Source organism: Podarcis cretensis (assembly GCF_951804945.1).
Source record: "Podarcis cretensis genome assembly, chromosome: 6".
NCBI classification, from domain to species: domain Eukaryota; kingdom Metazoa; phylum Chordata; class Lepidosauria; order Squamata; family Lacertidae; genus Podarcis; species Podarcis cretensis.
Window position 1 is genome coordinate 29,513,207 of NC_137175.1, and position 13,534 is coordinate 29,526,740.

The window sequence follows — 13,534 nt, forward strand, 5'->3', positions numbered from 1 at the left end:
CAGGTTAACAGAGTCTGTAACCCGAAGTGTTTGTAACCCAAGGTTTTTGTAACCCGAGGTACCACTGTATTTCCCTTGCAGCTTGTGACTTGGGGTCACTTCCACACCATGTTTAGAGCACATGACTTCCCCCAAATAATAATAGGAGCAATAATTTACCCATTGCAGAACTACAATTCCCAGCATTCTTAACATACTACGCTTCCCAGGATTCTTTGGGAGAAGCTATGTGCTTTAAATATATGGCATGGATGCAACTCAAGAAATGGGGGGAGGGGTATCAACAGCTTATAGCCATGGCAATACGAAGCTTGGAGGAGAGAATAAGCAAGCAATGTTCCAGTGACACCACTGAATGACTGTAACTCTAAAACTATCTAGTAACCAGCTGAATCCTCTCTTACCACTACATGTTTATTTCCCTCCTTTTCAGAGTGGAAATATTACAGGTAGATAGTTTTAGAGAAGGGTTTATCATCTGCCCACTCACAAAAGTCTTCAAACAAAATCTCTCTGCAGCATAAAATTATTATCCGTTGTTACTGCTGTTTTTAAAAAGTTCTCTTCTTGAAGATCAAGTGTCCCAATGTTAGAGAAGAATGAAGAGGATACTTATGCCAGATCAGAGCCTTTAGGTTGTCATTTTTCAAAAAGAACCTCTCTTGCTCCAGTCCTAAAGTTTAACACACACTTTTGAACGCGGCATTAAGAGGGGGGAGGTGTCTCGATCCGCTTTCATACATACATGCAATCTGTTTAAGGGAGAACAACAGTTTTGTTGAATGAGGACCTTCTGATCGGGGCCGTAGCATTGTTAAAGCTCTTAAATGTATGGAAGAATAGGTCCTGCAAAGAAAGAATAAGCTTGGCTTTTGCAAAGGGAAGTTTGGCATGACTCACCCTATTAGAGTTATTCGAAGCATTATTAAGTATGCAGTTAGAACAGGGCCCATGGGCACATTCAGAAACCCAAGAAACAATTGTGGGCCCTCACCCACCACACGCACCCCTCAATGCAAGGAAATGTTTTAGCTTTTCCCAAACCTAAAGAGGGGAGTTGGTGATATTCCTGGTTGCCTACAGGGAGGGGGCAACCCACCCTTGCTTACTGAAGTCTCCAAAAGAGCCACAGGGTTAGAAAAAAGCCTTCTCTTGGAGCCAAAAGACTTCTTTTGAGCCTAACTGCAATTGCCGCGGGGGTGGGGGGTGGGGGTGGCTCTTTTTGGTGGGATGGGTGGGATTGCTGCAAGAAAGAAAGCATTAACCCTTCCCCAGTGGTGACTCCAAAATTTCCAACACACAGCAACTAGCCTTCTATTGGCTACAACAGACGGCTTTTTTCAACCCTAATTTCAGCAAAAGAAGGGGCAGGGTGAAGGGTCCTCACGGTGGGGGTGGGGTGGCGGCCAGGAATGCTTTGGTAGGTTAATTCCATGCACTGGGCTGTTGAACCCTGTTAAGAAAATGGTGTCATCACTTGCGCCTTGGGGTAAAAACTGGTCTCTGGAAGAGAAGCTACTTCCTAACAACTGGAATGATCTCAGCAAGTTGAGACACCTGTGTTATCTGGACATATTATGCTTTAAGGCCAGAGGGCATGCTATCTGGGAACTAGTTTCAGCTATGAGAAAACACGTACACCAAAGTGCTAGAAGATTCTAGCTTTTAAGACTTCTGGTTGGCTCACGGGGTTCCCCTGAGTTTTTATACCTTTGCATTTTCCTCTGCCTTCTGTTTTCTGTCACCTGTTACAGCCTTTAAGATAACGCTCAATGGGATGCATAGAGTTGGGATCAGTTAACTTTTGTCATTATATTCTGGTTCGTAATTCCCAACCACTCTTTCCAATCGGATTCTGGAACTATAACTTTTATGGGCCTTTTAATTATCTCAAATGCTACTTGTTAATGCTGCTCTCTTTTCTTTTAGCTTTTAAAACGAAATCTACATCATTTAAGTCTGGCGTTCTGTCTCTCTGGGGAACTGAATCCAGTTCCTAACTTCTTGTTTACTTTCTTTTATCATCATTTTAAATGGCCTTTCACTGGGGACAGTCACATTAAAACTCAATGTTAAAAACAGTTTAAAACAACATACTGTGTAAGTTGGCAGCCTGAGGCTCAGGAAGCAGAAAGCCCCGTTCATACTTGCTTCTTTGGAATCTTAGGGATAGCTAGTAAAGTATGGGCCCAGGCAGGTTGGACAAAAAGAGTGTTGTGTTGTGGTGTATTATATAATACTTGGACTTAATTATTGGATTCTCATCCCTGTTTTCAACTCAAAGCATCTCACAGTATTAACAAAGTACACTAAATACATTTAGAATAGCTATAGCTCTGAATAGCAAAGAGTAGTAGATAAACAACTCAGAAGGGATATTGCTGCCACACCCTGCTATTATTTCCCCCAAAGTCATCTGGTTGGCCATTGTGAGTGAGAAATAAGGTGCTGGACTGGACAGACCCTGGGTCTGATCCAGTCAAGTTCCTCGTCAGGTAACCAGAAATTCTAGAAGACAGGTGAGTAAACAGTGGCCTTCACACCCCTTTCAGGTGGCCCTTAAAGTTAATATCAGGTGGTTAGCAAGGAAGGTGAAATTGAGAAAATGGGGTGGAAGAGTGAGGGAAAAGAAAGTAATGGAACAGGAATGAGATCCCATGCACCTTTGGTTTCACCACTACCATTGTAGATCTGCAATTCCTGATAGATCTATCACCTCTGAGGAAATGCAGGCCTAGACAGAAAAAAAAAGGTTGTCCACCCTGGCCAATAACTTTTACTGTATGTTAGGATCAAATGAGTTTAAGAAGAAATTGTTTTTAACAAGAGAGACAGAGAGACCTAGATTTCTGGCCAAATATTTTGTAGACGAGTGCCACTTTCGTATAAAGCAACAACTGCCCTCCATTATCCAGCAACTCTGCTAGAACTTAAGTTTTGAAAGTGTTTCAGAGCGCCACAAATTTCACTGAATGTTTTCTTTTAGAAAAATATTTACTTAACCTACAATGCTCAGCACAGCTGTGTGTGCAGAAGTCCTATTGCAACCAGATTGCATGCCAGTGGTTATGTGCCAGATCACAATCTTATACTGAAAGAAAGGAACTCAAGAGAAAGAAAAATATACAGTCAAGCTTCTACAAGGATTATGAGGATAATTTATTTTGGTTGTTAAAAATTATCGTTAAACCTACTGAAACTCTTATTCAACAACGGGCTACAAACATTACTATTCAGAGGTCCCAGTTCAGAACTTTAACCTAGCTATGAATTCACTGGATGGTCTTAAGCAAGTCATAATCTAGCCACCTCGGCCTGTAATTCTATACCCATTTATCAGGGAGTAAGCGCCATTTGACTCAATGGAACTTAATTATGAGGAGAAACGTGCACTGCCCAGTGAGATTTATCTGCAAATTTATAATTTGCCCTTTCTTAAAATATAAAAAGGTGGCTTACAACATGTAAAATAAAGTATTTTGTTTGGGAAATGCACTACATAAATAATAAACCTTGTTTAGTATTACTTTGATAAGCACATACAGCATCATGGAATTGTGTATCCTGGGGAGGAATTGTTGTCAGAAATATACTGTATATAGCTATATGAAAGGTGTCATTGTGCCATGGCCACACCTAAGCAATAAAGTTAGAATGCAGCAAGGCAGGAGTGGACAATTAAAGGAGGCAAGGCTAGGACTGGCATGATCAACATTCCAACTCAGGCCTCATATTCCAGTAACAATAGCCCAATTTCAACTTGCAACATGTGGGTTGTATTTTAAGAGTTGGCTCATGCCTTGAAATGAATTGTTATTTATACATTATATGACAACATGCTTCTTCTATATATTTGGGAAAGTTCTTTGTTCGTCCACTATGCATTTGGACCTCTTAAAAACGGCTGAACTAAAATTTGCAGGAATGCTCGTGGGATCAAAGAGCAGGTTTGCAGTGAACAAGCAGTGGACAGTTGAAAAGAGTAGCATGGCCTGAATAAACCCATTTATACAAACTTACAGAACAATCTTGTATGTGTCTACTCATAAGTAAATCCCCATCAAATTCAATGACACTCCCAGTGTATACAGGTTTGCAGCCTTTCATTATAGTGCAATGAGAGATGGATATTTTAATTGGGGGAGTGGGGCTAAACAATGGCTTCCTACTTCCCTCTACAAAAGTGTTTGGACTGAAAACAGATGCCTTTCTTAAAATAGTTGTGGGGCGAACACAGCAATTTGTTTTCATTTTGGACGTGATGCACCCAGAGTTTTAGTATTGTTTTTGCATTTTTAACTGTTTTTAATTAACTTTTGCCCTGAGACAGTATTTTACAAGGAGATGAATAAATTAACTGATGATGATGATGATGACATGTTTTACTGCTTGCTTCTGCCTCATCTACATGTAACTACTCATCCTTTTAAGTTTCCATCAAGTTGGGTTCAGCTTTTCCCCATCAGGTTGTCACTACAAGGGAACAACTCGCTCAACAACCTTGGAGACTCTTATCCCAGAAGGCAAAGACAAATAAACACGATCAAGGCTTTTCAAAGCATGAAAACAAAGAAAACCTAGAACTACATCCAAAAATCAGCCGTAAAAGAAAAGGGGGGAAAAAGTGGAAAAATACATCTAAACAGGAGCACCTGAAGTTTTTCAAAAGGGAAAGACTCTGGCCCCTCACAGAGCTACAACTTCCATAATTCCCAGGGAAAAGAAGAGTCATTGTTAAACTACTCTGGAAGTTTTAGCTTGGTGAGGGGACTGGGTGTCTCCTAACAACTCTCAGCACCCTTAACAAACTACATTTCCCAGGATTCTTAGAGGGAAGCCATGGCTGCTTTAAATAGTACAGGTGGGGCCTACGAAAACAGTGTACAGGATACAAAGAGGTCTTGTAGAATTTCAGGAGATTCTCCCTAGGAACTCCTCCGTGGGACAGGAAAAGTGCAGCAGCTTCAAACACTTTGTAAACAGATGTTCTTGTGACGACTGTTTGCCTTGCAGGCCCAGCCCACGACTGTAAACTTTGCAGGGCCTGAAAGGGCAGAGAAGCCAGAAGAGCACTTGACCCTGAGGCATTTTCCTTAACACACTCTCTGCTGTGCTTCTTAATCCCATCCTGGAGGAGGTAGAGAAGGAAAACATGACTACTTTTTTTTTTTTTTTTTTTTTTTTTTTACTTTCTCCATAGAAGCAACAACATCTTTGGCTCAATGCAGATGGCTGGCTGGCTGACAACATCCCCCCTCTACCCTTTCTTCCCAGAAAGTATTTAGCAAACCAGTCAGCTGAGAGAGCCAAAAGGGCATGTGGAAAATAAGCTGAAAGGAACACGTAACAGTCAGTCGCAGCTGCCTTGCCTGACCTCGCCATTCCAGCCCCCTGTGCCTCCTAGGCTATTTTAATCCTGTTTGCTTTCAAATGGGATGGCTGGGATTGAGAGAGGGGGGTGGGAAGGAAGGAGAGAAGAGGGCATCTGGAAAGAAGCCAAGCTCGCTGCTCTCCTCCTACTTGGCCCACCACCTGGCATCTAAAGCAGCTGTTCTCCCCCCCCCCCAGCTCACAGCAGGCGGTTGGGAGGGAGAAAGCAAACTTCAGCCATTGCCCTTCACTAGCCAAGACGTCAGCAGCTCTAGATAGGTGATGGCATATACATTGCAGCAGTCAAATACCTGGTAGTCAGAAAAGCCTCGTGATATTTTTGTTTTTGTTACTCCCTTCTCGACTGGGGCGGGAGGTTGGGCAAAGGGCGGGTGAGTAAGCGGTTTGTGAGGACAACAAGCAGCTCAAGAGGTATTCAAGTCTCCGGCATGTGGGAGAGTCAGCTACAGTGTTATGAAAAACACAGCAGTGCAACACATGATGGTGTCATTTCCATAGTGGCTTTTAAGGCGTCAAGTGCTCTTTGTAATTCCTCTCATTTCTCTTCATTATAATTATGTGCCTTTGCAACTTTGGTCCAAGGTTATACCCTCCACCTTTTCCTGACAGGGCTCCTGTACATTTAAGAGCTGCAGCAAGCAGAAATTCGATGGGATAAAGCTTTCCTCAACAGGAACAGTGTGTTGCCTGCCCATTATAATCTGTTAAAAACACAATAACCTGTTCAGGGGAAAAGGTCGCATCCCAGGACAAGTAGTGTCCCCGCAGTCCCTACCTGCTTAAGGACTCTTCAATTTGTTGCTAAGTTAATATTTTAGCCCAGGCCAAGCTGCTGCACAGGTTCAAAGCAGGGGTGTGACCTCAAATGTGCTTGCACAATACTTAAGAGTTGCTCACTGACAAGGCAGCGTGACAGCAGCGTGTTGTCACAGCATGACAACACTTGAAAACCATTCCATGAGCTTTCTTAGAAATTACTGGACAAGGGTTCCAAGAATAATTCAAACTTTCCACAGCTCTCACCAACATACCACATAATAACCCCAGAATGTGGTAGATTTCAAGCATCAAGCAAGAGACATTCTCTATGGCTTCCTTTGCTAACCTGTTTCGCCTTCCAGATGTTTCAGACTACAACTCCCATCAGCCCAACAAACGTGTAATGGCTAGGGCAGATGGGAGTTGCACTCCAATACATCTGGAGATAAACAAGATATCGAAGGCTGATCTGTGGTGTGGCCTGTTGGGTGGAATCTGAATTTGGTGCAAAATAATACACACACAACAAAAGAGAACATTTTGGAGAAAACATTTGCTTCCAGAAGGGCATACAAAACCTTCAGGAATGCCAGTTCAGCAAGGCTTCAATGACAGAAGAAGGGAGCCTACACAAGACACATCTATCGGACCAAAACAGATGCGGCACAGAAGATCACATAACCATAAGAGTTAGTAGGTACCTCTAGAGGTCATCCAGTCCAACCCCTTGCTCAGGATAGGATCTGCAATGCAGAGTGCCATGTAGAAGAATCTGTGATCAGATTTCCCAATTAATTTAAAAAGAAAAAGAAGCCACATCTTTACAATGACATGCCCAATGTAATATTCATTCCAGCACCCCATTCTCCACTGCAAATGTTTCGTCTGGGGGCTTGCATTTAGCTATACAAAATCCCTGTTTGCCTCACTAGGGGAAAGTACAGATACCCATGCTGTGGCTTCCCCCCACCTTCCAAAAAAGCCCAAAGTTAAATAGCAGCTTTGGGGAGGGACAGTATGGCCAAGGACAGGTTTGTTATTTCTACAGCCTCCACCAGAGTTGCTGCTCTGCACAAAACTGAAACACCACCCCAGCTGTTTTAAACAAAAAACAAAAACCCAAAACAAAATATTCAGGGGATCTGATCACAGATCTGCAGTATCACATCTGTTTCAGTCTTTGGATAAACAGTACTCAGATAACAGAATACTAAGGTACTTGCATTCCTGGGTGCTTTCTGGTTACATTGCATGAGGTGATTAGGAAACCTATCCAACCCCAGTCATCAGCTCCCTGGATGCCCTTAGTCAAGTCATCCCTCTCACCCTCAAATTCTTCAACAATAAAATAGGGGTGACAGAGAACTCACACACATAATGGATGTGGAGCTGAAAAAAATGGTAAAGTAGGCTTGTACAACGTCAATTGCCTGGTTCTTTCTGATAAGAACTACCCCCAAGGGAATCAGACAGGGAAGTTTTTCTAAATTTAGGAAAATGATTAACATAGCGAAGTACTGAGGTGGGAAAATAAAAAGTGAGGTGCACAATAGAGCTTTATTATTGATCATCATCATCATCATTGTCATCAACTGTTTTTAAATAGGATTAACCAATAATATTGTTCTCTAGGTGGCTCAAACATAAATGAAAGTTAAAGACAAGTATGATACAAGGGTCATTAAACACACAACATTACCAGCAGAGATAGGAATAAAACCAGAGGACACTACCCCTCCCCTGAAAAGTCTGGGAAACATGGCCTAGTTTTGGGGAATCACAAGTGGGTAGAGAGATGTTGCACCCTGGTTCTATGTTTGGGCAACCCACATTCCTCTTGTTGGCCACTGTGAGAAGAAGATGCTGGACTAGATGGACTAATGGCCTAATCCAGCGGGCTCTTCTTATGTTCTTCTGAAAATAAGAGGTCTTCACCTAGTGCCTGCACAACCTTAAAGAAGGCACCAGGCGAGTCTCTCTGAGAAGGGCATTGGGGTGCCACCAATGAGCAGGCCATCTTGCTTGTAGTCACTTTCCTCACTGCACTGGGCACAGTGACTCAGGGCAGGACTTACAAATAGGATCAAAGTTCAGGTATATATGTGTGTGATATTTCAGATATCCTGGTTGCAAGCCATTAACGGGCTTGAAATATAAAACCAGCACTTCATGCTGGGTCCAGAGATGGACCAAAGGTCAGAGCAGTAGTTTATAAGATTGTGCACAACGTGAAACAAATAGATAGCTGCCCAGAGTGGCCAGGACAACCTAGTGCATTGGGTGTTGTACAATTATTGTTATTCTTATTACAATTATTGTTATTGTTATTACAGATATCCCCCTTAACATCATTAGAATTCACCCAACAACACTGAAAAGTGGTAGAGATTCAGGACAGATAAAAAGGAGTACTTCACACAATGCAAATTTAACTTATGGAATTCCCTGCCGTTTTGAATGTCTTTTAAGGATTAGATCCGGTAAATTCATGGAGGATCCTCAGTGGGTGCTAATTATGACAGCTAATTGAAACCTCCATGTACAAAAAAGGTTGTATCTCTCTCTGGATGCTTGAGACAAAGGGGAAGACTGTTTTCTTCAAGCTAGCCACTGCAGAAAATAAGATTCTGGACTAGATATAACTTTGCTCTGATCCAGCTGGACTCTTCCCATGTTATTTTGTGGGTGTGCACTAAAAAGGCATTCTGGATCACCAAGAGAATAATAATTAACCACTGTTGCCATCAATAGTCTTTCCCAGCTCTCTCCCCCCCCTATATATATAAACAAAACAGTTTAAGGGAACACACTATTTTAGGAGTTGAATAGATACATAACAATGCTTCTTCTAAAAAGAATAAATCTACATTTGATAACAGTCATTCTTTCTAGCTAACAACACTCTCCAAGCTGGCATCTGAAATAAGAGATCTTGTTTATATGACAAAAGTGTTTTTAACTAAGGTGTAATCCTTTAAAATAAAAGAAAATAATGCAATAGTATTTCAGCAAACTTAACACAGCAATCCTAGATACATATAAGCCTAACTGAATGCCAAAATAGGGAGGAGGTGGATGACTAGAAAATACTTGATAATCTGATAAGCATCTATTCACTTGCAGACATAGCCATTAAGGGGACACAAGGGCCTTGACAGCTGCTTTGAGTCAAAAATGAATAATGGAAAATGAACAGGGTCAATATTTATGATAGGAGAAAACTATTGATGAGTCACTGGCATTTTCTTGGAGGAAACACAAACCTGTCTGGTAAACATTCTTAAAAAGGATCATTCTGAAGCAGCAGAACCTGCTTATGGTGAAAAACTCCAAAAGCATTCAACTGATCTTCATTCAGCAAGCTGTCATTTTAATGCCCAGGCTGCCATAGATGAAGAGCAGTGCTCTTGCACAACTGCAATTCATCACAATAGGGATGTGCTAGAGAACTTCCCTGTGGACTCACTTCAGTGCTCTGAACTAGTTTTGTAAGTTATGCATGTGTTCTTGTTTTACATAAAATATTTTGTTTTCCTACCACCCAGTGGCCAAATTGGAATGTACTGGAAGAGGCAGAGAAACAGAATGAAAATAGATGAATCACAGAGATTAGGGATGGGAATTTTGAGGAGAAATGAGATCCTGTGCATCACACTCATCCCCTGATGACTACAGATCCAGCTCATCCTTCCATGTTTCTGAATTGCTTTATCTTACACAATTGATAAGGACTAGAAACTTTCCTTATTTTTTTAATGAACTATTATGCCCAAGAGAGGAATAAGTGTCCAGCGCTGTACTTATTTATCCTCTATGAAAGACAGTGGCAGAATACAACAACTAACAACAAAGTCCAACTGTTGGAGAAGTATAAACATCAACAACATACAGATCTAAATCTAATCCTTAATTAAGGATTAATGACTATCAGTCTGAAGACAATTTAACAAGTGAGAAGGTAGTTATTTGAACACAGAATGTATTTTACATTTTCTGGAAGTACGGTACTTTTAGGGCAGCGGATGTGTGAAAAACAGGAGAGCTTAATATTTCTCAGGAGCCCTTTAGCTGCCCTTGATCAGAACAGGATGTTGGTTTCAAATGGAAGACCAACGAAATATACATTGTGCCTATTCCAAACCATCGCTCACCAAAGGCAGCTGCCAATTTCTAACCATGGGGGGGGGGGGGGGGAGAGTCATAAACTTTTGTCCCTCCTTTCAGCTTCTACAGTGGGTTTTTTATGTTTGTGTGTGTATTCTTAGATATTTTCAGCAAAAGGGGATAACAATCTGGAGACCCTAGAAATCTACCGACACAGCAGATTACCCAAAGCCACACTCTCTGCTCCATTAATCAAAACAGAAGAATGACAAGTGGGAATACTGTGGGCATAACAAGCGCTTAGAATCTCGGGGGCGGGACCCCGCTGAATGCCTTGGATCCCATTGGAGGCAGCAAATATTTCCACCCGAGTGGGAGTGAAATGGCTCTCTTCCAGCGGAGCTTCTCCTTCAACCGCACATTTGGCTCTTTCGAGGGCTGGGGGTTTCTCTGGCACAGGGACTTGGCTTTCCAGCTCCGCGTTCCAAGCCCCCATCATTGCAGAGGCTGGACCACATCAACGCCCCCCCCCCCCCCCGTTTTCTTATTTGTAGGCATTACATCACCGCTAGGGTTCGGCTGGGCTGCAGCAGCTGCTAATTACCTCGGGCTTCCTTCCTGCCTCCTTGCCCTGCCTGGATCAGCAGCAGGAAACTTGAACGATCAAGCAAAACAAAGAAAGTCACCTGGCTGCCTACAGCTCCCAGAGTCGCCCAAAGCGCATTTATCTCCAGGTCTGGGTTGAACATACACCAAGACAAGGAGGGATTATTTTTTTTCCGAGGGGCGGAACCTGCAGCAATTTGGGCACCGAGTTTCAAGTTTCTTTTACAAGGTGGGGTTGGGGGGGGGGACAAGGCAGGAGGAGCTGCCCCTGTCATTAGGAGGACTGCCCAGTTCTTTCACTCACCCACCCCAAACCATGAAAAAGAGCCCCACAAAACGGGTGGGAAAAGTGGGAAGATGCCAGAAGCAAAGCAATCTGTCCCAGTAAAGGGTGTTGAGTCACCCAGCACAGCCCACCAAAGTTTCCTTAACGGGGGAAGGGGGGAATATTAATGAAAATGCCTTAGGTTTGGGTGACCGAAGGGCACATTTTGGAGAGGAGGTGATCACCTGCCCTTGGGTTTTCAGGCACTTCTCATTCGCACACCCCAAACAGGTACGAGTTAAAAGCCTTGCCCTAGATTGAGAGACGCAGGTGAGCTGGAGGGAGCCGAAATCTAAATAATCTTGGGGAGGAGGCACCCCAAGGGGGTGTGAGCACGGCCCCCTCTCCAGCTCTTAGCCCACTGCGCCCTCTCCAACAGCATAAGGAACCCTGGAGGCGGAGAAAAGGGAAGCACCCTGGGTGGAAAAAACAAGAGCGAAGAAAACAAGGACATTAAGCTCCTCCGCTTAATTCCGCGGCAGCGTTAATGCAGAGCAGCAAAATGGGCTCCTTTGGCGGCCAGCCCCCCCCCCGCAACATTTGCGCCCTCCAAACCTCCGCGCGCCCCCGCCTGTGCTCCCCAAAACGTCAGCGTAGGAGGGACGGCGTCGTTAAGCTCCCTGTCCCCCCACCAAAAAAAACCCCGTTGTCCCAACCTGCTGGGCCTGGGAGCCGAGCGTTTTACCGACGTAGGAACTTACAGAAGCTCCGCCGCTGCTTGAAAGGCCGGTCCGAAGGCATCTCGGCCGGGGATGGAAGGGGTGTGAGCCAAGAGCGCCGCGACTCAGCAGGGACAGCGGGATCTTGCCCGGGCTCCAAAGACCCCGCGGCTGGAGAGGGACGCGGCCGAGCTCCCCACAGCCGCCTGTGGCTGCCGGAGGACGCCGCCTATTTAAGTCCTCGAAGGGCAGCAGGTGCCTCGCGGGCGGCAAGAACCAGCCGACTGTCGCTGCTGCTGCTGCTGCTGCTGCTGCTTCGTCGTCGCTGCCGCCGGCTGGGCGATCCTCGGCGGTTCCCGGAGCTGGCAAAGCAGCGGTGACTTCACCAGCAGCCTCCTTAAAGGGGAGGTGCGCGGCCCCGCCCCTTCTGCAGTGCGGCCTCCTTGCCAGGGACGCACCGCGGCCGGAGCCGGCAGTCCTCGGCCCTCTTTCCGCTCCAGACGCCCTAGCGTGGAGGCTGGGCTTCGCGGGGAAGGGAACAATGCAGGCTCGGGGAAGGGCGAGGAGCATGCACAGAGTGCTCCTTCCTCGGGCTCATGTTTTTAGGTGGCGCAGGCCTCGCTACGGAGGGAGCCTCGCGTCTCTCTTTTAAACTAAGAAGAGGCCCGTTCATCGAAGACTTAACCTGGGATTCCCCCTCCCCGCCAATCCTTCCTTACAGGCTCTGATAAACCACAAGAATAAATCAAAGCAGAAAGCCTCAAATCGCCTTCAGAGCAATCCATAAAGCCTTTCCCCTTCTCTTGATGATATAGCCATAGTGATGCCGTGAACCCAGTAAAATGCCTCTGAACATGTACAGAGTGCCCTCTTCCTACTGAATAGTCCAAGGAGAATAACCTAATTATGTGAACAGGAATTCTGGGTCAGAAGGAGCTTTGAGGTTGAGCAGGGTCTCATATGCTTATTTATATTTTTATGAGCAGGTACCCAAAGGTGAGGGACGAGGGTGGCACCATGGTTTAAACCACAGAGCCTAGGACTTGCCAATTGGAAGGTTGGCGGTTCAAATCCCCACGACGGGGTGAGCTCCTGTTGTTCAGTCCCAGCTCCTGCCCACATAGCAGTTTGAAAGCACGTCAAAGTGCAAGTAGATAAACAGGTACCACTCTGGCGGGAAGGTAAACAGCGTTTCCGTGCGCTGCTCTGGTTCGCCAGAAGCGGCTTAGTCATGCTGGCCACATGACCCGGAAGCTGTCTGTGGACAAACGCCAGCCCCATCGGCCTATAGAGCGAGATGAGCACGCAACCCCAGAGTCGTCTATGACTGGACCTAATGGTCAGGGGTACCTTTACCTTTACCCAAAGGTGGTGTTCTACCCTCATCCCACCATTTTATCCTCCCTACAACTCTGTGATGTAGGTTAGACAGTCCGGAGAGATCATGACTACTTGGCCAAGGTCACTCAATGAGCTTCATGGCTAAGAAATCCAGCATGGCTCCTTGTGGAATTTCCAGCAGCACCAGCTCCCATTGCAAAAACCTATAGGCCTCTTCACGTCTCTAAACACAACTAGTCTCCTGCTTCTCTCTCTCTTTTTTAATTATAAGGGCCAGTTCTACTGCAGCAGAGGTTGGGACCTTAAGTCCCTAGCACCAAATCTATTTGGACCTCAGGAGTCTCCCTAG

At 44.8% G+C, this 13,534-nt stretch overlaps 1 protein-coding gene across 1 annotated transcript in view; it reads right to left on the bottom strand.

The window, feature by feature from the left end:
* The window catches only part of MAP1LC3A (microtubule associated protein 1 light chain 3 alpha), a 38,361-nt gene extending 26,134 nt beyond the window's left edge, over window positions 1-12,227 (bottom strand). The window contains exon 1 of the mRNA XM_079980147.1: window positions 11,887-12,227. Within this exon, the coding sequence (XP_079836273.1) occupies window positions 11,887-11,926 (40 nt within the window). The 5' untranslated portion in view covers window positions 11,927-12,227. The remainder of the gene's footprint in view (window positions 1-11,886) is intronic.
* Window positions 12,228-13,534: the final 1,307 nt, after the last annotated feature.